Here is a 20,708-nt window from a genome sequence, read left to right as displayed (position 1 = left end):
AGCGCAGTGAGACCAAGGCCGATTTCTGGCCTCCAGAACCGTGGCACAGTGTGTGTTGTTAAAAGCCACGGAATTTGCGGGAATGTTGCAGCAGCCACAGGAAATGCACACACCACCTGATTCGGTGGTTCCAAGGTACCCAGACAGGGAATTTCATAAAATGAAAAGACAGCGGCCCAGGCAGCTCCCTCCATCTTCTCAATTAGAATTGATCCTTAGAAAATTTTCAGCCACAGACATGTCCTCATACGTTATGAGTGGAAATGGAAATTGGTAGACAAGGAAGGCAAATTGCTGTGAGATTTTTGGAGGGCAACACGGCGACATCAGAACGAATGCTTCGTATACACGTGTATTAGTTTCCCATGGCTGCTGTAACAAATTGCCACCAATTTAGTGGATCACAATATGTTTATCATCTCACAGTCCTGGAGGTCTGGAGCCTGACACGGGCCTCCCTTGGGCTAAAATCCAGGTCCGGGCAGGGCTGTCCTCCAGAGGCTCCAGGGAGAACTGTCTCCTGCCTTTTCCAGCTTCTAGAGGCCGCGTCCTGGGCTTGGGGCCCCTTCCTCCGTCTGCACAGCCCGCAGCACAGCGTCTCCCGTCTCTCTCTGCCTCTGACCCTCCTCCTCCCTCTGATGACACTGGGCCCCCGGGGGATCCAGGGTCATCCCCCAACCCAGGGGCCTCAACTTAATCCCACCCGCAAAGTCTCTTTTGCCATGGAAGTTCCTGGGATCTGGGTGTGTCTGAGAACGGTTCAATGAACATTAACATTTGAATGGGTAGACAGGGCGGGCCTCATGGCTTAGCGGTTAAGTGCGCATGCTCCGCTACTGGCGGCCGGGTTCCAATCCCGGGAGCGCACTGACGCACCGCTTCTCTGGCCATGCTGAGGCCGCGTCCCACATACAGCAACTAGAAGGATGTGCAACTATGACATACAACTATCTACTGGGGCTTTGGGGAAAAAAAAAAAAAAAAAAGGAGGAGGATTGGCAATAGATGTTAGCTCAGAGTCAGTCTTCCTCAGCAAAAAGAGGAGGATTAGCATGGATGTTAGCTCAGGGCTGATCTCCCTCACAAAAAAATAAAAATAAAAATAAATGAATGGGTAGACAGAGTAAAGCATTGTCCTCCCCAATGTGGGTGGGCCTCGTCCAATCAGTTGAAGGTCTGAATAGTGCTAAAAGGCTAAGAGGGCACTGCTCCTGCCTGCTGAGTGAGGACATCAGTCTCTTCCTGCCTTTGGACTTGAACTGAAACATCAGCTCTTCCTGGGTCTCGAGCCCACTGGCCTTCAGACTGGAACTACACATCTGCTCTCTTGGGTCTCCAGCTTGCTGACTGCCCATCTTGGGACGTGTCAGCCTCCATAATCACGTGAGCCAATTCCTTAGAGTCAATCTCTCTCCATACATACATCCTGCTGGTTGTTTCTCTGGAGAACGCTCACACACTCCCCCATGCCCTTCTTGGTCCTTGGGTAAAATCTGTGTGTGGGACAGAATTCCTTGCGAGGCCATCTTTTGGCTGTGCCTGAGTTCCACCCTCTGGCTCGGAGGCCCAGGGTTGAGCAAAGATGGTCTCACCTGACTGCAGTCCCCTGGGCCCTGGAGAAACAGAGCCTGCGACACGCTCAGGAGCACCATTAGGTTGCCCTCGCCGGCTGTGTGGCCTCGGCCATTGCCTCACCTACCTGTCCTCCAGCCGGCCTCAGCCCACACTGGGGACACGTCCTCTCCAGTGCCACCCCCTCGGGACGCCTCGTGGAGCGTGACCCCTGCTCACCTGCCCAGCAGCTCAACTCCTCACCTTTGGTCAGACTCATTTGCCCAGGATGCCCTTAGAGCAGGGTCTCCCCCTTGGTGCTGCGGACATCGGGGCCGGGTCATTCCTTGGGGGGGCGTCCTGGGCACTGTGGGTAGTTAAGTAGCATCCCTGGGCCCCACCCACTTGATGCCAGGAGCACCCCCAGTGTGACAGATGTCCCCAGACGTCTCCCAGTGTCCCCTGGGGGCAGGAATGCCCCACAGAGAGGCATCCACCCTCTAAGACACGCCGGCCTTACTCTCCCCGCTCCGTCTCCCGCGCTCACTACAGCGAGTGCTCCCGGGGACGGCTGATTCTGTCCGTTTTCTGTGATTTGTGGGAGCTGAGGACAGTTAACTGCAGAGCCTGGAATCGCGTTTCTCCACCTGGGGATGGAGCGGGCCGCCCCACATGGAGGAGGGGTCCTCATGCACCCCTCACGGCTCTGGCTCTGCGCCAGGGGCCAGGCCACACCAGGTCTGACATTCACGGGCTGGGTGACCACAGGGCAGACAAAGCTCGTGCCTTTGCCTGTGAAATGGGCATATAGGTGCTTCCGTGGGCAGGTTGTAAATGGTGACCGAGAGTCCATGTAAAGTTTACATGACATTCACGGAGCGCTTTCCAAGCCCAGGAGACCCCAGAGCGCCCGACGGTTGGGGCTGAGATGAGCCCAGAAAGTTCTCGGGCTCTTTGCTGCCTGGGACCACTTCTCTCAGGCTCTTTGGGTTACAGAATGGGGAGTTTATGTGCCATGAGAACATACTAGAAAAGCGACACAGAATAACTTCACTGCTCTGTCCAAGAACCTAGGAGCCTAGGCAGACCCGAGGTCATCCTTTACACTAGGGGGTGACTGGACACAAAGCTAAGGGAAGGAAGGAATACAGGATGAGCCCAGAGGTTTGCAGTTTTCGGAGCCATCCGCGACCCCTGGCCCAGGAAGTGTTTACAGAGGCATCATGTCAAGCACTGCCATGATTTCCACGTAGCATGTGCCCAGTGATGTGGAAGCTACAGGCTGGGGTTTCTGGAAGCTGGGGGCAGGGAGGGGAGGGTGGCACCGAGGTCACGCAGAGCCGAGCAGAGGTCACGATGTCTATTTATTCCCCACACGTTACGCCTGTCGCCACGGCTAGCACTCAAGTTAGGATACATCTCGAGGACGTGTAACGGGCTGCAGGTGGCTGACGGCAGCCCGTCTCCTACTATTACCTACAACACACACGGTTCAGGGTCTACCTTGCAGACGGCCCTAGACCACGGCCGGGCCTCCGACGAGCCAGCCACCAACGCTGTCGCTGGTGCAGTGGCACCAGACCTCTCCTCCCTCCCCGGTCCTGCTCGAGCAGGGGCCGTGGGGACACCTGCAGTGGCTGCACGTCCTGGCCCTGGCTTGTCCCCCCTACAAGCAGCTCTGGCGGCTGCTTGGCAATCTCAGGCCGGGGCGGTGGCACCAGGGGCCCCCACCAGCTCTATATGGAGGTGGGGGCTCGCTGAGGACCCAGATGCGCCGGGCCGGTGGGACCACCTGTGGGCAGAAGGGCAGTGGGCCAGGACACAGACAGGCTAGGATAGGCTCGGGGGCCAGGCTGAAAGGTCGTGATCACGCCCCTCGAGGTCTGTCGGCCATCAGCACTGGAGAAAGAGGATCCGAGTCAGACACGCCTCCGTCAAAACGCTCGATAGGAAGAAAAGTCCCAGAAACTTGTCTTGGGCCCCCAGGACATCCCGGTTCTGCCCGTGACAGGGCACAGGGTAACGGAAATCGTCTTGTAGGAAGCTGCAACTAAAGAGTTCCTCATGCAAAAACCCGCGGTCCGAGGGCCGGGCGGACCCAGGCGCCCAGGCCGTGGCTGGCAGTGAGCTCGTCCGAGCAGGCATGGCCGGGCGGCCAAGGTCGACTCACAAAGCGGCTTCTCACAGGGCTGGAAGGCCCCTGAAGACAGATCAAAGGCGGCAGGAGCTGCAGAAAGGGGCTTCCGGAGCCGAGGTACCCCCGACGTGGGCTGACATAAAACTGGCCGCTTCTTGGAAAGCGGTACGTGGACTACCCTTGCCCTGGAATATTCTAGAAAATACTTTAGTGACTGGGTTGTCAGGGGGCCAGGAGGGAGACTGGTGCTGGTCTGTGTTCACAGCTGCTGGCTCTGTTTCGAGAAGGGTCTGTGGGCCGTGAGAGAGTACAAAAGGGGGGGGGGGCGAAGGGAAAAACTAAAAATAATAAAAATCCGTCTTAACATGCAGGTCCAATTTCTTTTTTCTCTCTTGGGCAGGCAGTCCAATGGGAGAAAACAGCAAAACGTGAGAAGGCTTCCAGTCGGCTGGGAAGGGCCCGATGTTGCTGGGGGGGCTGGCAGGAGAAGACAGGAAGGTGGGCAGTCAGGGCGTGTGCCAGGCAGGAGACTGGGGACCCACGGGGCGCCCAGACTCGGGGACCACGGGCCAATGCTTAAAGCTAAATTAACTTCAGTCCCGCGGCCCCACGGCCACATTTCAAAGGCCCCGTGTGGCCGGCAGCTGCTGTGTTAGTGCAGATACAGAATGTGCCCATCATCGCAGGTGGTTCTGGTGTCCTGGACGTGAAAATGTTGTGAAGGTACTTTATGGTTAAGGTTACAACCAAAATCGAACTAAAAAAAGAAAAAAAACTGGGAAGAAAAGTGCCCAAAATATTAACATTAGTTGCTCTGGGTGGAGATATTAAAGTTGCTTTTTCTGCTTTTTTATGTTTTTGTTCTTAAAATATTTCTATAAAAAACCATGATTAAAAAAAAGCACGTGATGGGCCGGCCCCGTGGCTTAGCGGTTAAGTGCACACGCTCCGCTACTGGCGGCCCAGGTTCGGATCCCGGGCGCGCACCGACGCACCGCTTCTCCGGCCATGCTGAGGCCGCATCCCACATACAGCAACTAGAAGGATGTGCAACTATGACATGCAACTATCTACTGGGGCTTTGGGGGGGAGGGAGAAAAAAAAGCATGTGAGGAGTGACGATAATGAAATAAAGAGAAGTCACAGCGAGGCCAGATGAAAACCTCTCCTGCGCAGGAAGGGCACTCAATCTACTGGGGACAGGACGGAGGTCCAGGGCCCTGGGGCGCTAACCGAGCCAGCCAAGGCCGCCAGGGACCCTCCTGGGACACCCGAGTGTATTTCTAAGCAACTGTACATGTTAACATCTGCTCACACAAAAAAAAAATAATAAAAAAATAAAATTTGCAAAACCCAGGCAGAATATCCGCGTGCAGCGAGAGGCAGGTGCCGGCCGGTCCTCCCACCGCACTTGGCCTCCACTCTTTCTGCACAAGTGTGGCCCGGAGGCACTCAGGCAGCACCCCTTCCAGGGAGCTGTAGGGTTTCGACCCTTGTCCCTATGTGGCCCCAGCTGAGCCACAAGCCCACAGCCCACCTGCAGACGGTCGGGAAGGCGAGGAGCCAGATTTGGGTGGAAACACCCGGAAAGGGGCCTGAGGACCCGAGACGCCCCCCACCTGGCCTCAGAGCCGCCCCATCGGGGCTCCCAGGGCCCCGTGGCACAGGGGGACTCACGTGGGCGGTCATTCCTGCTGGTCGTCGTTGCTGGCGCTGGGGGTCCGACTTCGGATCTGACTTCGGAGCTGTTCTATCAACTCGGGGTTCTGCTGCTGCATCTGCTGGGCGAACTGCTGGCCCCTGTGGGAGAGGCGCGCCCAGGCTCAGCGGGAGCCAGACCACCCCACCCCTGGCCCCTCCCCTGCCCGCCGCTCCCTCCGTTGCTCACGGGGAAACGTTTCCTAGGCATTCATGACATGCCCCGACGTGTGCCCCTCGAGGGCAGTGTGGCCACCCGCTGGAGGACACAGCACTGCTTCTCTCCCTTCCCCGTCGTGGGTGCGCCCCGCCCCGCCCGTGCGCCCCATCCAGCAGTCTACTCACGCCTGGATGAGACTGGCCAGGTCGTTCTGCGAGGGGCTGGTGCCGGGAGTCCCCAGGGGGTTGTGGCCGCCAGAGATCATCCCGGACATACTGCAAGGACAGAGCACGTGACGCAGACAGCAGGGCCGCAGCCTGCCCACTCCCACCTCGGCCCTGCTCAGCCCTTGGCCTCCGCTGGCAGGAGATGGTCTCTGTTATTGCCTGGCAGCCCTCAGACCATACCCCTCTCTGACCACGGCCCCTGTGAACTTCCTCGGCTTTCCCAGGAACATTCTTTCCTGGCTTGAAGACAGTGATTCTCAATGGCGCAATGCTGTCCCCCAGGGGACACTGGGCCATGTCTGTGACACAAAAGGCCACACGGCATGTGATTCCATTGATGTGAAATGTCCAGAACAGGCATATCCACAGACAGAAAGTGGGTTGTGGGGGTGGGGGGGAGTGACTGCTAAGGTACGGGGTCTCCTTTTGGGGTGAAGGAATGTTCTAGAACTAGACAGAGGTGATGGTTACACAACATTGTGAATCTACTTAACGCCAGTGAGTTGTAAATTTTAAAATGCTAAGTTTTACGTATATTTTACCACAATAAAATAGAAACTTAACCACAAGAAAACCCACAGGGGATGGTTGTCACTTACAGCTGTTGAACTTGGGGATTGTTCATTAGGTTTGACGCCTGAAGAACAGAACAGATCTGTCAGAAAAGAAAGCTCCAAACACACAGTTTCACTGAAAAGGTTTCTCGTAACCCGCTTTGGTTCTCCTGGCTCAGCACGCAGGGCGTGTGCGCCCCTGGGTGCGTGGTCTTCCCGGCCTTTCCCGCATCTGACTCCCACATTCTGACACTTTAACCCTGCCCTGGACTCTCATTTTAAGAGATTCCAGGCACCTCATCATTTTGTCGCTGGCTGCTTAGGTTTCGCCGTGTGGACGTGTTCTCTTTTCCAGCCCCTGACTACTTCAGGACAGTGAGTTCCCAGTTTTGCTCTATGGGTAAATGACATTGCATTGGACACTTCTGTGCACAAACCTCCCCAGTGAGGATGACCCCCTTGAGACCTATGCTGAGAAGTGGATGACCAGGAAACCAAAGAGGTGCCCGCCCTCCAGGCCGCGGCTCACGGGCCGGCTAACTTTCTGTAAAGGGCCAGAGAGCAAATATTTTTTGGCTTTATGGGCCACGGTCTCTGCCATTGTTGTACTGAGAAAGCCACCTCGGACGGTATGTAAGCACACGAGTGTGGCTGTGTGCCATAAACCCAGCGGTGGGCAGCCATCTGCGACCCAGGATGTTATCGGGTCAACGTGTGACCACTGTCAGGCCAGTCCTCCTCCCGCCAGGATGCTCTCTGCAGGGCGTTGTGTCTCATCCTCCATCCACAGACGCTCCTTACTGTAGTGAGGACGTTTCCCTGACTGCCAGTGGGTTCAAGATTTTTTTTCTCCCGACAGTTTGAGACCCTGCACCCTGAAGCCACCAGTAAGGCCGAGCAAGACCACCCAGGAACGGACATGCCTGGTCCCCTGTGGGTCACAGCGGGGGAGCCCGCTCTCAAAAGAAGTCCCTGCACAGAGCAAGCGCCTCTGGACTTGAGTCTCTGGCGCTGGAAGGCGGTGCTTCCGCCTTGGGAGCACCTTGTACTCTGTGGTGTCTCATCTGAACCCCAGGAAGCAGGCGTGGCCACACAGCGATCACTGCCTCCACGCTGTGAGGAGGAAACCGAGCTGGGGGGTGGGGATGTAGTTCTCCAGTTTACCCTTCATGCTTGAAACTGGGGGGTTTTCAGCTGAGGGACTCTGCCCACAGGGGATACATGGCAATGTCTGGGGACATGTGTGGTTGTCACACTGGGGGTGCCCCTGGCATCAGTGGGTGGGGCCAGGGATGCTGCTCAACCCCCCACAGTGCCCGGGACGGGCCTCCAGAGAATGACCCGCCCCGATGTCTGCAGCGGTCGGGCAGCCCTGGCCTGTGGCAGGCAGTGACACGCAGGCGCAGGCCTGGGGCGTGGCGGGGACGCCGTGGGCGGGGGAGACGGGAGGGCTCCTCACCATGCTCATGAAGCTCGGGTTGTTCAGCAGGCCGGCGATGTCGAAGCTGCCAACCCCTCCCGTCTGCGGGGAAGAGAAAAGCGCTGGTTAGCGGCCCCTGGACACGGCCCACGAAGGCTGGCCCCTGGGAACTGAGACCAGACCCCAAGTGGGGCCCGTGCGGAACCCAGGCAGTGCACGGCTCAGATGGTCTATCAGCCTGGGCAGCCAGGCCCTGCAGCCACAGGTGCTGTGTACAAGGCCCGAACCATGGTGCTGACCGCTTGGGAAAAGCACAGTGTATCGACCTCGTCGTTTGCTTTCTGAGGCTCTGACACATGGCGCCTTGCTGGCCCTGGAGGGACGGCCCCTCCCAGGGTGGCCAGTTCCTAGAGGCAGTAAACAACTTGCAGAGCAGCCACCCTAGAGCCCCACCCTCCTCTATCGGCTCTCACACTGTAATCACCCAGGACCAGGCGCCAGACAACCAGGGGCAGCCCCTGCACCCCAGAGCCCACAGAATGACTCAACCAGCCTTTCCTAGGCCTGCTAGCCCTGCCCTGCTGTCCCTTCCTGAGGGAACCGCCATACAGGCCCCGGTCCACAGGCCCCGCCCTCCACCTGCCTGCTGACCCCCTGGCGGGGCCTTGTGGGTGTCCCCTCCTGTACCTGCAGATCTGTGAGGATACGCTTTTCCCTTCCTGACAGACGTGTCCGTGCGTGCCTGGCTGTACCCCATCAACAGATGCCCGGCCCGCCCTGTGCCCCCGCCTCCCCGCCAGTCACACCCTCGCCCCAGGGGGCACTCACGGGGCTGGGCGCCTCTCTCAGCTTCAGTTCCGCTATCTTGAGGTTCGACTTGTACGTCTCGTTGTCGGGGTCCAGCTCCAAGGCCTTCCTGTAGTAGCCCACGGCCTCCGTGTGCTTGTTCAGACTAGAAAGCGCTAGGCTTGGGGGGAGACGGTGGGATGTGGGGAGAGGACCCGGGACGGGAGGCTGCCCGCCTTCCCTCAGCCCCCAGGCCCCAAACTGCTTCGGGGCAGTCTCTCTCTGTCCAGTGTCCAGGGTCGGTGGAGAGGACACACAAGGGGTCAGGGGAGGGGCTGAGAAGACAGACACGTGACAAGGATTCAAACGCACGAGCGCTGGCGCCCTGGTGGGGCCAACACAAAGGGCTTTGACAGCGCTGAGGGACCTCGGAGGAGGGAGCGGCAGCACACAAAGATGTATTTGGTCCTTGTCCCTATTCCCGGCACAAAGCTCCTCAACTCCAGTCACAGGCGTGTCCTTTGTTATGAATAACGAGCCCCTTTGATCACACCTAAGTTTATACTAATGAGGTGACTCAGGATGGGGCTAGTGGCCAGGAGGGTGCGACCTCACAGCCCCTAACCTCCTGACCCCCGGGGAGGGAGGCTGGTGCAGACTGGTTATAAAACTCCTGAACAATGCGATGGGAGAAAGTCCTGGTTAGTGAAGGCATCCACGCGCAGGAAGGGTGGGGCCCCCAACTCCACGGGGACAGAAGCTCCTGCGCCCAGGACCCTTCTGGACCTCGCCCCTCGCCCCGTGTGCCTCTTCACCTGGCTGTTCCTGCGTGTCCTCTATAATTAACCAAGAAACACAAGTAAAGCGCTTTCCTGAGTCCAGGCAGCCTAGTGAATTACTGAACCTGAGGAGGAGGGGTGGGAACCTCCTCTAGCCAATTTCCAGCCAGTGGTCAGAAGCAACGGTGGCCCCACACCAATCGCAACTGGTGTCTGAAGTGGAGGCAGTCTTGGGGGGCTGGGTCCTTAAAGTGTGGGGTCTGCACTAGCTCCGGGTAGTGTCAGAATCGACCTCAACTGTTGGACACCCGGCTGGTGTTGGAGGGTTGGTTGTGGGTGTGGAAACAGCTCTACACAATAGAAGGAGGAATGTGCTGGATGCGGGTGGAGGCGGGACAGAGAGACTGCCCAGGCCCTCCCCAGGCCCCGGGACGGCCGGCACTCACCCCATCCTGCCGTAGGCTTTGCTGTAGGACGGGTCTATGCAGATGGCCCGCTCGCAGTCCTGCACCGCCCCGGCGTAGTTCCCCAGTTTGCTGTAGGCCGCGGCTCTGGGGACACAAGCAGGGCAGTCAGAGAGGAGGGGCCTCAGTTTCCCCATCTGTAAGGTGGGGTAGATACGGGGTTGCCAAGGGGTGTGGTACATGGGCTTCCCTCCGCTGGGCACCTGTGCAGAGCATGTGACAAGCTGGGCGCTGCCCCCGTTTATTGGGGGGAAACCGAGGCTGAAGGATGCAGAGGACCGTGGCCCAACGCCATGGGACCAGGGTCTGAACCCGGAGTCTTGGGGCTCTGCTGTCCAGGTCTTCCCGCTGCGGGGGGAGCTCATGCCCATTTTATGTTGCCAAATACGTAACTATTGTTAAAACGCTAACTGGAGAGCAGCCGTTCCGGGGGAAGGCTATTGGGGGAATTCTTTGCATGGTCTTTGCAACCTTTCTGTAAACCTGGAATCATTCCCCCAAAGAGTTAAACGAAACAAAACGAAACTAAAAGTGAGCGGACCCTGCAGGTGATGTGCACGACCTCTGGCATCCGCCCTTCTGGTCTCTTCTACACCGTCTGTTCCCACGGCTCTCACACAAGACGCCCGATGCTGTATCCTGCTCTCCATTCCGTCCCTCTTGTCATGAAAAACTCGCCAGCACAGTCTTCTGTACCAAGAGGCTTGCGTGCGAGTTCACTCAGCTTTCCCTTTAAAAGCACAGGCCACACGCAGCTCTTCACTATTATTAACGCTGCCGTGTACACGGTATCCAAATCTCGGGTTATTCTCTTGGCTTGAGTACGCTGCCACCTAATTTTACCGCCATCATCGGCTCTCAGTGACACCTCGCTGGCCGCCTGACACTTGCGTGGTATTTGGGACTGCGGCTGAGCAGTCACTAACCTACAGGACAGACGCTCGGGGACGCGCGACCAGCCCCCGCCGGTACCTGTTGCAGAAATAGACGGCGTTGGCCGGGTTCAGCTCAATGGCTTTTCCGTAGAAGTGCACGGCAGCCTCGAAGTTCTCCACTTTCATCTGCTCGTTTCCTAAAGAGAAAGGAAAAAAATGTATACCCCGCTGTTCACGTGTAGGGGCTGAGATGGCACTCTTTGCTCTCCCGGGCTTCTACCTGGGGGTATGAGGAGCTTTCAGCGGGGCTGGCGGGGTGAGGAGGAGGGTGTGGTTTGTGTCAAGCGCTCTGCAGGGCCTGGCCCAAGAGCACTCGGTGACAGCAGCTGTCACCACCTTGGTTGTGCTGTTTGGGAACCCAAGTCTCGAATACTGTCAATTATCTCTTTCTTCAGCAATAGCCCAGTTTTAACGAGAAGTAATTCACATACCATAAAACTCACTTGTACAATACAGTGGTTTTTGGTATTTCAAAGCTATCTATCACCTCTATGTAGTTTAAAAACTTTCATCGCCCCAGAAGAAGCCCTGCCCCCACCAGCAGTCACTCCCATCCCCTCCCCAGCCCCTGACAACCACGAACCCACGTTCTGTCTGTGGATCTGCCTGTTCTGGACATTTCACATCAGTGGAATCACACACCGTGTGGCCTTTTGTGTCTGGTTCTCTCACTGAGCATCGTGTGTTCAACGTCCGTCCATGGTGTGGCTGTGTCAGGGCCTCACTCCTCTTCCTGGCTGAGTAATAGTCCAGTGTGTGGGTGGACACGTTTTATTTATCCACCATCAGTCGATGGACACTTGGGTCACTTCCTCACTTCCACTTTTTGGCTATCACTAATCATGCACTATGAGCATTTGTGTACAAGCACCTCTGTGGACGTGTGTCTGCACTTCTCCTGGGCACACACGTACCTAGGGGTGGAATAGCTGGGTCACGTGGTCACTCTGTGCATAACCACGTGGGAGCTGTCAGACTGTCTTCAGTAGCGGCTACAACATTTACATTCCCACCTGCTGTGTGTGAGAGTCCGATTTCTCCACATTCTTGTACCTGTGTTCTTAAAAGCCCCTGGCCCTCGTCTCCAAAGGCTGGTTTGCCATCCACTGCTCAACAGCACCCCTCCGGTCAGCTCCAGAGCCTGGGACCAGCCCGCCTCACCCTCCCTGCAGCTGCCAAAGTCCAAGCGAGCAAGGTGCCTGGTGGCGATGAAGAAAGACTGCTCACCTTCAGTCTTGAGGCGTTCTGCCTCAGCCGAGTCTTCCTCCGAAGGCGGGGTTCGCTCGGGGCTCCTCAGGTCCTGTGGCATCTCCTGGCCCCAAAGCAAAGAGGAGCTCTTCGAGGAGCAGCAGGCAACCCCGCTGTCCTCCTCCTCCAAACCCTGTGCCTCTTAGCCTCCCGCCCTCCCCTTCAAGGGACCCCCAAGAGCAGCTGAGCTCTGTGGGAAGGTGACTCAGGCCCAGGTGCCTGTGGCCCCTGCACCTCCCTTCTCTTGTTGCCAAGCTGGAACCACACCCCAGGCGGCCGGCCCAGGAGAGGACGTGGCCTTGCTGGTGCCCCAGAGCAGCTGGTCCCCTTGCTGCTCTGGCAGGCGGCTGGGGGAAGCCCCGAGGCTCACTTTGCCAGTGGCGGCTGCTTCAAATATTTCCGGAAGAGTCTGAGGGAGTGCCAGATCACTGTCTTCCACCGTCACCCCGAAGGCGGTCTCCAGGCACTGGATGGCCACTGTAAGGGAGGACAGAGGGATCTTCTGAAGGCGACCCTGAGTTTCTGACCCTGAGGCTGGGGCACGGTGCACGCCTCTTCTTCGAGAGTGTTTGCAAAGACCGTGGGCCGCTTCGTGCATGTGCCCCCGTGGACCCCTGGTTTGGATTCCTCCCGACCCCGTCAGCCGAGAGCTTCCGAAAGCTCAGGACGGATGGACACGTCCCTTAAGCCCCTTGAGCGGGGACGCAGGAGGGAAGACGCTGTCCCCGCCCAGGGGGCTCCGGTGGGGGACGTCAGGGCTCTCTGTGGGGTCACAATGCTCGGCCGCCCAGCTGGGGGACGGTGGGGCTTAGCCCGGCCCGAGTGCCATGTTGGGGCAAGGTGCCCGGGGACGCTCTGTTGGGCCTCCTCCTGGGAATCCGGCTAGAGCCGGAGCTTGAGGCCAGGCCCCACCCTAAGTCTTCATGACTGGGTTCCTTCCACAGGCCGCACGGTCCCATGCAGGACAGGACTAGTCCAGAGCCCTGTGACCATCTGACTTGGCCACCACCAGACTGGGTGGCCCACAGGGCCCGTGGGGGCCACCCACGCCCGTGTGCCCAGCTTTCCGACTCTTTGCTCCGCCCCAGGACACCAGCACCTGCCTCCTCCGTGGGTAGGGCCCCTTGAGCCCTGGGCCTGACCCCTAGTGGGAAACAGGGCCACCTCCTCTGCACACTGCGGGTCTACCCGCCCTCAGGCAAAGCCCCACAGTGACGGTGCTCAGTCTGAGCCGGGGCTGCTGCCAACAGAGACCTGCCCGGGGGGAGGCGCTGAGGACGCACAGGTGGGGGGAGGCGCTGAGGACACACAGGTGAGCGAGGCCGAGGCCCTCCCCCCACTCCCCTCCGGCGGGGACCACGAGGCGTTCCCGGGACAGGAGAAGGGCGTGGAGGACCTTCCCAGCCCGAAGGCGATGTGGCCCTGCGCCTGGCCTTCTTGCACACACACCCCCAAAAAGACCTGGCAGGTGCCGTGTAGCCGAGGGCCAGGCGAGCTGGATGTCAGGGGCTGGACTCTGGGGCGGGACACCGGAGCGGGCTGGCAGCAGGGTCGGGCAGACGGCTGCTGCTCAAGCCTGGGTTCCCCACCCCCAGCCTCACGTAGCCTCTAGGCATGGTGGCCGCCCCCTCCTCTCTCAGGAGAGCCTTTCTCCTTTGACAGGACACACACGCTGGGAGGGCAGAGAATGTTCTGGAACCACACCTTGACAGAAGACAGGGAGATTAACAATACCTGCAGGAGGCCCAGCCTGAAGTGACCAAGGGGCAGCACCGTGCAGTGGGAGGGAGGAAAAGAGGAAGGGAGGGTGGTGGGCCGCACGTACCTTCCAGGCTCTCCTGGGCGTCAGACGAGAGCCCCCCGTGCCGGAGCTGGTCGTGCAGGAACCGGATGATGGCGTAGGCCAAGCGCTTCTTGTTGTCCATTTTGAGATGCGAAGAGGCGACGCCCGGGGGTCTTCAGGATCTGCGGACCCAAGCCCAGAGCATGAGGGGGGCTGAGCAGTCTGAAAGGCCCCCCCAGGCGCTGGTCCCTTTCCAGGCTGTCCGAGGGCCTGCTCTGGCTCCCTACAACGTGCTGACTCCTAGGTCAGGAGTGAGCCTGCCCCGGGGTCACTGGGCGACGTCTGGGGACACCTGTAGTTGTCACACTGGGGGTGCTCCTGGCATCGGGTGGGGGGGCCAGGGATGCTGCTCGACCCCCGACAGGGCCCAGGACGGCCCCCCGAGAGTGACCTGGCCCCACAGTGCCCAGGGGGAGAGCTGTGGAGTAGAATAACAAGCGAGGGCAAGGGGTCTGCGACCTGAGCGCCTAAGGCAGCTTACACCACACCTCTCAGTGCCTCATACGACGACCCCCAAGGCAGCATTTAGAGGAAACAGGCTCGGGACAGGGGTCCACACACCTGCCCAGGGCTGCTCAGTTCTAACCGGCATGGCTAGGATCCGCATGAGGCGTCTTAGTCCCCCTAAAACACCCCCAGTGGGGTCAACACCTGGGCTCCCTGGAAATCGAGGAGCGGGCCCCCTGACAGCATTATCATGTTATTAACCCGTCACTGGCCAGAGACGGTTACATTAAATTGAGAAGAGCAAGTCATGTCCCCCCAGGCTTGACTTGCCGGCTGACAACAGACGGAGATGATGCCAGCGCTCTGGCGCCGCCAAGTCTCCGCGCAAGTGCAGTCAAGACGCGCGCGGCCAGCCTGCTCGGGGCTCTGCTTCTGGTTCATGGGAAACTACACTCACGGACAACTGCGTCTTAAACAAAGGGAGTGAGAGAACCAGACACAGCAGGCCACACGGTGTGTGATTCCACTGACGTGAAATGTCCAGAACAGGCACGTCCACAGACAGAACGTGGGCTCGCGGTTGTCAGGGGCTGGGGGATGGATGGGGAGTGACTGCTCATGGGGACGGGGCTGCTTTTTCGGGTGGTGGAATGTTCTGGACTTAGTAGTGACGGTTCCAGAGGATTGTGAATGTGCTAAAATCTACTGAATTTTATGGTATGTGAATTATATCTCGATTTTTAAAAAGTGAAAACTGAAAACAGCTGTGTTTTGTACAGCTGGACAGAGTTACGGCCGCCCCCGGAATGCTCTCTGGCGATGGTGATGAGTTTTCCGCCCGTTTCTGGACACAATGAGCCTTTACCAAGCAAGTGCCTCTGGCCCAAGAGCGCCCCTGGAACGGGGAGGTCTGTGACCAGGACATGCCAGAGCCCGGAGGAAACACGGCCAGGCGCAGGCGCAGACGCAGAGGGTCTCTGGGGCCACACAGAGGGGCCCACAGAAAGCAACCGCCACAACCGGCCTAAGCCTTCCGGGCAGGGCTTCCGAGCACGTCGGACCCAGGGGGGGTGGTGCTGGGTCACACGAGGTTCACACTGGCCTGGCTGTGTGTCTGTGTCCGTGGGCGCGTGTGTGTGCGCGCACGGATCTGCTCTCCCTGCCGGAGAACCAATACGGATCTTGGTGGTGATGGATCCTGGCGGTGACAGTGCTTGCTTCAGAGTAAACAAGGAGAGGTGTTCTTGAGCACACTGTCTCCTGCTCTCTGGGACCGGAGGGGGTGAGGACTGAGGGGGTATTGAGGGTTTAGAAAACTGCAGATGCAGTCACACGCATTTCCGGCATGCTTTCAGTTCTCCCAATGCCTCCCGCCCTTTGCACCTCAGGGCCTTTGCACATGTGGAGCCTGACTCTCCTAACCCCACTAAACCCCTCATTTGAGGCAACTCTCGCCTACCTTCCCTGGTATGATCTGTTGCTGTCTGCATCGGGGGCTTCTCCTGGTCTACGGATGTGATCTCCCCCGAAATGTCGGCCCCACAACATGACATGCTGAGTGTCAAGGAGTCAGGGCCACTTGGCACCTGCCCTGGGCCTGGCGCATGGATGACCGGCCAGGGAGGTCCCCTTGCCCTGGAGGACAGAGTCTGGAGTCATAACGCCTCAGGCCCAGCTGTGTCTGCCCAAAGCCCACCCCGCGTCGCCTTCCCCATCCCTGGGAATGCTCTATGTCAGATCTGAGCATCCCAGTGATGCCTCACTTTCCTCTTCTATAACATGGGGTGACAGGGGTGTCCTCACAGGCTGTTGTGAGAATTGAGGGCCTAATGCAGGGTTTCTCCACTAGGCCATCTGCACCCAGGGCTGGACCATTCTCTGCTGTGGGGACTATCCTGCACACTGCAGGATGTTTAACAGCACTCTTGGTCTCCATCCAGTGCCCCCTGGGGGGTGGGAGCCAGAACTGTCCTGGGTGAGCCCCTCTGGGTTAGGGGACCTCACTGACCCCCAGGAGACTCTGTTCCATAACCATCTGACTACTGAGGCCCCAGGATGCTGCCCACGTTCAAACACACACACTGAGTGGGAGGGAGAGAGGAGGGACTCACAGATGCTGGGGACACCCTGGTTTGTACCGTCTGACCACAGGGATTTCTTCTGGTGTCTCTTGTGAGCAGGGATCAGACTCCATTTTTCCCCAGATAATTAACACGTGGTCTCCCCTTCCTCAGCACTGCAGACGTCGGGGCTGGGTCCTTCTCTGTGGGGGGCTGTCCTGGGCAGTGTGGGGCACTGAGCAGCATCCCTGGCCCCCTTTGACCGAGTGGTGACAGTCACAAATGTCTCCAGACACTGCCAAGCCACCCCCAAGTGAAAACCTCTGGAAGCCGCTAAGCAGAAAAAATAAAGGCTCTAGGGCAGCATAAATCAGATTTTCTGGCCAAAAGACTTTGCTGCGAACCTTCGGGAAATCTTCTGTTTGCAGAGTATTTTGGATTTCAGACGTGCGGGAAGGGGAGCGTGGGTCCACAGCAAAGGACACAAGGGGTCCCTAAAGACCGTTGCTTCTCCTCCCACCTCACCGAGAGGGGAGGATACGAAACAGTCTGCAAATCTTAGCGCAGCCCCGGCTTTGAGACGAAGGAACTTTCTCCTCTTCGCCAAGCCCGGCCCCACAGAGGACGAGGATGGCGCTTTTCCTCGACGGCTCCTAGGCACCCAGCATCTTGTGAACAATCACAACTTGTAGGGCTCTGGCCGCTGGACAAAATTCTCAGAGAAGGCGTCCTCTCTCCCCGAACAGTGAGGGCTTTATGAGTTCTCGGAAGGCACCAGCGGGGCGCTGGTCTAGAGGCGCAGGGTGCAGGAGGGAGCCTGGGGAGGGTGGACGGACGCGGGCCCCCGGGAGTGGCAGGGGGCCCGGTGCCAGCTCCTCTGGTGGTCTTCAGACCCCTTTCTGGCTCTCAGTCCACCTTTTCATTTTATCATTAAACTAAAAAAAGATCAGCCTCTATTCTTTTTATTTCCCTGCCCAGAACTGATCACTCAAAGGGAAAAAATGGCACAACTTACTAAAATGAGTGACTGGCCTCACCACACCCCAGGAAGGAGAAGGACCCTCTTTCTGAAGGACTGTCCACCCCTGAACCCACAGCTCTTCTCATAAACCAGCGTGTACAGGCGGGTGCTCTGCTCCTCTCCCCAGTCCCAGGACACCACGGGTCCCCCAGAAAGGGCAGTCCCGACAGCTGGAGCTCAGGTTCCAGCTCAGGTTCTAAAATGCCACCAGGATGCCCGGCACACTTAAGACCCCTTGACAGCCTCCTGAAACTTCACAAGTGTGCACACGAGGCCCCTCACCAAACCCTCTATGCCCCACTCAAACTCACCTGCTCGTTTTCCCTCCGACTCATCCAGGAATCTTATTCTCCCTCCAATGCCCAGCTGCATGGTCACCTCCTCGGCCAGAGCTGGACACCCTCTTTTTCCAGCAAAGCCCAAGTATCAGTCCTGCTTCTGGTCCAGCATCTCCTACAAGGCTTCCCAACTCTTTCCTGGCCTGTCTCCCCCCACTGGACTGTGAGCCCTTAGACAGATCATCTTCCCTCTGAGCGCCAGCACTTGGGGGCGTCTGACCTGTATGGACTCAGGAAAATGTTAGGTCCTCGTCAAAATCAGAGCCACGTGACCAAGTTCCTCGGGGAGGCCGTTTCTCTTTGGTTCTGGTTTCCTCATCAGCAGCAGAGATAACAAACCTTATGTTTTGCTGACCTACCAACAATTCCCTTTATTCCTCCAACCCTCTCTGAGCGTTTCCCGCCGAGGCCAGTGCTGGGTCTTGGCAAAAAAATGTAGGATCAAGTAAAAGGACAGCTCTCAATCTGGGGCAGAGCTTAACCCCACTCCGAGTCACTCACCCTTCCAGGAAGACTGAATTATACACCTCTGGTGAAATCCGTGGAGTGCTGAGAAATTTCTAGGCCCCCAGCTGACTGCTGTACATGCAATGGCTTATTGCAGGGGTCAGCAAACATTTTCTGACAAGCGGCAGAGTAAGTGCCTTCAGCTTCACAGGCCACAGGGTCTCTGCGGCAACGTCTGGACTCTGCTCTTGTAGTACAAAAGCAGCCGCAGTGTAGCGGGTACGCGACGGAGGGGCAGCTGGGTTCCCACACTTGGTTTACAAAAACAGGCTGCAGCTGGATCTGCGCCCCGACCACAGTTTGCTGAGAACCCAGGTTGTTTAATCTAATCCCCATCCTCAGCAAGATGGGGGCGCCACCCAAGTTCACCCGGCTGAGACACAAATCAGCAGTTTGGAACCCAGGCAGTCTGATTCCAGACCTAAACTCCAAAGTACCCTTTTCTCACCCCCAAAAATGGGTGCACACACAAAACCTTGCACATAATACCCCCCAACCCCGCGGAGCCCTTGCTGGTAAACAATCGCTAGTCTAGGGTAGGGTTTCACTTCGGCACTGTGGACAGTGGGGCCGGGTCCTCCTCTGTGGGGGGCCACCCTGGGCACTGTGGGGTTTTGAGCAGCATCCCTGGCCCCCCCCCCGTCCCCCTGAAAACCACAAATGTCCCCAGACATCATCCAGTGTCCCCTGGGGGGCTAAAACCCCTGGCTGGGGAGTGGGAAAGCAGACAAAACAAATAATCAGCTACAGAAACAGAAAAAACAGAAACATCAGTCACTTTAAAAGATGCAGAGCACACTCACATCTTCTGGCGCCTAATTACAAAACCAGCCATGCTCTACAAGCACCAGGAACCTGATTAAAGCATGTTCTACGTGTTTTTAACCTCACAATGACCCTAGTAGCCAGATACTTCTACTGCCCCTACTGTAGAAGGAAAGTGCTGCTCAGAGAGGGGAGGCGACTCGCCCAAGCTCACACAGCCAGCAAGAGGTGGTGGAGCTGGTCCCCAGCCCCGGATTTCTCCCACCTCTGGCACAATAGGCAGAAGAGCCTAAGGGTGAGATGAGACATAACTGCAGACCCCCCCTTTGAGCTCGCACTTCTGCTGGGCCCTGCGGCTCTAATCCCCCCAAGCACCGCCCGAGGCAGGGACCGTGACGACGCCCGTTTTACAGAATGGGAAACTGAGGCCCGGAGAAATCAAGGGGCCGGCCAAGCTCAGCCAGGTGGAAAGTGGCGGCGCTGGGACAGGGGTCCCGACCTGCGCCCCACAAACGGGACTCCCCGATTCAAAGGGGCCGTGTGTCCGGGCAGCAGCGGACAGCCAGCGCGCGCTCACGAGGTGCGGGGCGCTTTTACCTCCCGCCGTCCCCCTGCGGGCCTGCGAACCAGCGTTCCCCGGGCCTGGGGTCCGGGGGACGGGGACCTGGGCCGCCGAAGGGCCGCCCGACACCGCCCGGCCTCAGTTTCCCCTCCGCGCCGCCCACTCACAGCATCCCGCGGATCGCAGCGACCCCAACCCCGTACCGACCTCCTCTGACGGGCCCCGGAGCCCCGGGAGTCCCGAACCGCGGACCCCCGGGCCGTCCGGCTCGGCAGGGAACCCCCACTCACCTCTCAGGCGGCCGAACCCCGACCCACCGACGGCTGCGCCTGCGCACCGCGGCGCCGCCCGGCCCCGCCCCCCGGCCGCGACGCCTGCGCGGTAGGGGCCAGCTCCCGTTGGCTGTCCTTCTGCGCAGGCGCGTCGATTAGCGCGGTGGGCGCGGGGGGAAGTGACGTAATTTAGAGGCGGGACGAGCTGGTCGTTAGGGCAACTGACCTCTGCGACCGACAGGAGGCCAGAAATGAGGACTGACTCGTCCTCTGGAGCGGGAATGGAGCGGTGCATGGTGGGACAGTGGCGGACTTCTGCCGGCGGCTGAGCCGGCCACGTGGTGCTGAGCAGGCCACGTGGTGCTGAGCAGGCCACGTGGTGCAGCTGCGTCTGGACATCTGGCGCCCAGAGAGCATCATAGGCGCTCTGTGAATGGGAGCGACTGTTAATCAGCTCACCATCTTTGTTCATTTATTCACCCACCCATCCACCCACTCACCCACAAATGCTTTCTTTTATTCATTCGATCCACAAGACGTAAAGGAATACAGAAATATTTGTTTACATCAGGTCCCTAATATTCATTCAACAAATATTTGTTGCAAACCAATGACAAAAACCAGCCAAGTATCTGCTCTTGTTACCTTGTATTGGGGTAGGCAGACTATAAACTAGTAAGCTAGTACATACATTAACAAATTTCACTTAACGGCAAGCGCTAAGAAGAAAGAATGAGGTGTCGTGATTGTGACTGGGGAGGTAGATGGCTGGATGGTTAAGGAGGACCTCTCATTCAGAGGTGGATTTGGAGGACGAGGGAAAAAGCTCTCCAGGTGCAGAGAACAGCGAAAGCGAAGAGCAAGTAGGATCAAGCTCGGTGTGCTTAATGGAGGGTGAGTGATGAGAAATTCCCTAGAATGACTCAGAACGGAC

At 58.2% G+C, this 20,708-nt stretch overlaps 1 protein-coding gene across 3 annotated transcripts; it reads right to left on the bottom strand.

The window, feature by feature from the left end:
- Positions 1-2,897: 2,897 nt before the first annotated feature.
- Positions 2,898-19,850, bottom strand: SGTA (small glutamine rich tetratricopeptide repeat co-chaperone alpha). Of its 3 annotated transcripts, none has more exons than XM_004441332.3 (12): positions 19,793-19,850; positions 13,785-13,924; positions 12,330-12,436; positions 11,939-12,023; positions 10,749-10,848; positions 9,759-9,863; positions 8,576-8,714; positions 7,787-7,849; positions 6,373-6,410; positions 5,732-5,821; positions 5,366-5,488; positions 2,898-4,165 (listed from the first exon to the last, which is right to left on the bottom strand). In XM_004441332.3, exons 2-11 carry the CDS (start codon positions 13,882-13,884, stop codon positions 5,374-5,376), a joined length of 942 nt encoding a protein of 313 aa, XP_004441389.1. In that variant the 5' UTR covers positions 13,885-13,924; positions 19,793-19,850; the 3' UTR covers positions 2,898-4,165; positions 5,366-5,373. The 3 variants fall into 3 exon arrangements, with proteins under 3 accessions (XP_004441389.1, XP_087281912.1, XP_087281913.1); XM_087425786.1 differs by lacking the exon at positions 19,793-19,850 and adding an exon at positions 19,710-19,755; XM_087425787.1 differs by lacking the exon at positions 2,898-4,165 and adding an exon at positions 4,172-4,388.
- Positions 19,851-20,708: the final 858 nt, after the last annotated feature.

Source organism: Ceratotherium simum, chromosome 39 (assembly GCF_057802395.1).
Source record: "Ceratotherium simum simum isolate JZ-2026a chromosome 39, ASM5780239v1, whole genome shotgun sequence".
Taxonomy (NCBI): Eukaryota; Metazoa; Chordata; class Mammalia; order Perissodactyla; family Rhinocerotidae; genus Ceratotherium; species Ceratotherium simum.
This window is presented reverse-complemented; position numbering and strand designations above follow the sequence as displayed.

What these genes read in the sequence shown, in the direction of transcription:
- SGTA (XM_004441332.3), bottom strand. Translation starts at nt 13,884, where the DNA reads ATGGACAACAAGAAGCGCTTGGCCTACGCCATCATCCGGTTCCTGCAC. An exon ending in AAAGCCTACGGCAGGATGGG is followed by an intron (nt 8,715 to 9,758) that starts GTGAGTGCCGGC and finishes TCTCCCCCCAAG; the next exon opens with CCTAGCGCTTTCTAGTCTGA. An exon ending in CTGGCCAGTCTCATCCAGGC is followed by an intron (nt 5,489 to 5,731) that starts GTGAGTAGACTG and finishes CCTCTCCCACAG; the next exon opens with GGGCCAGCAGTTCGCCCAGC.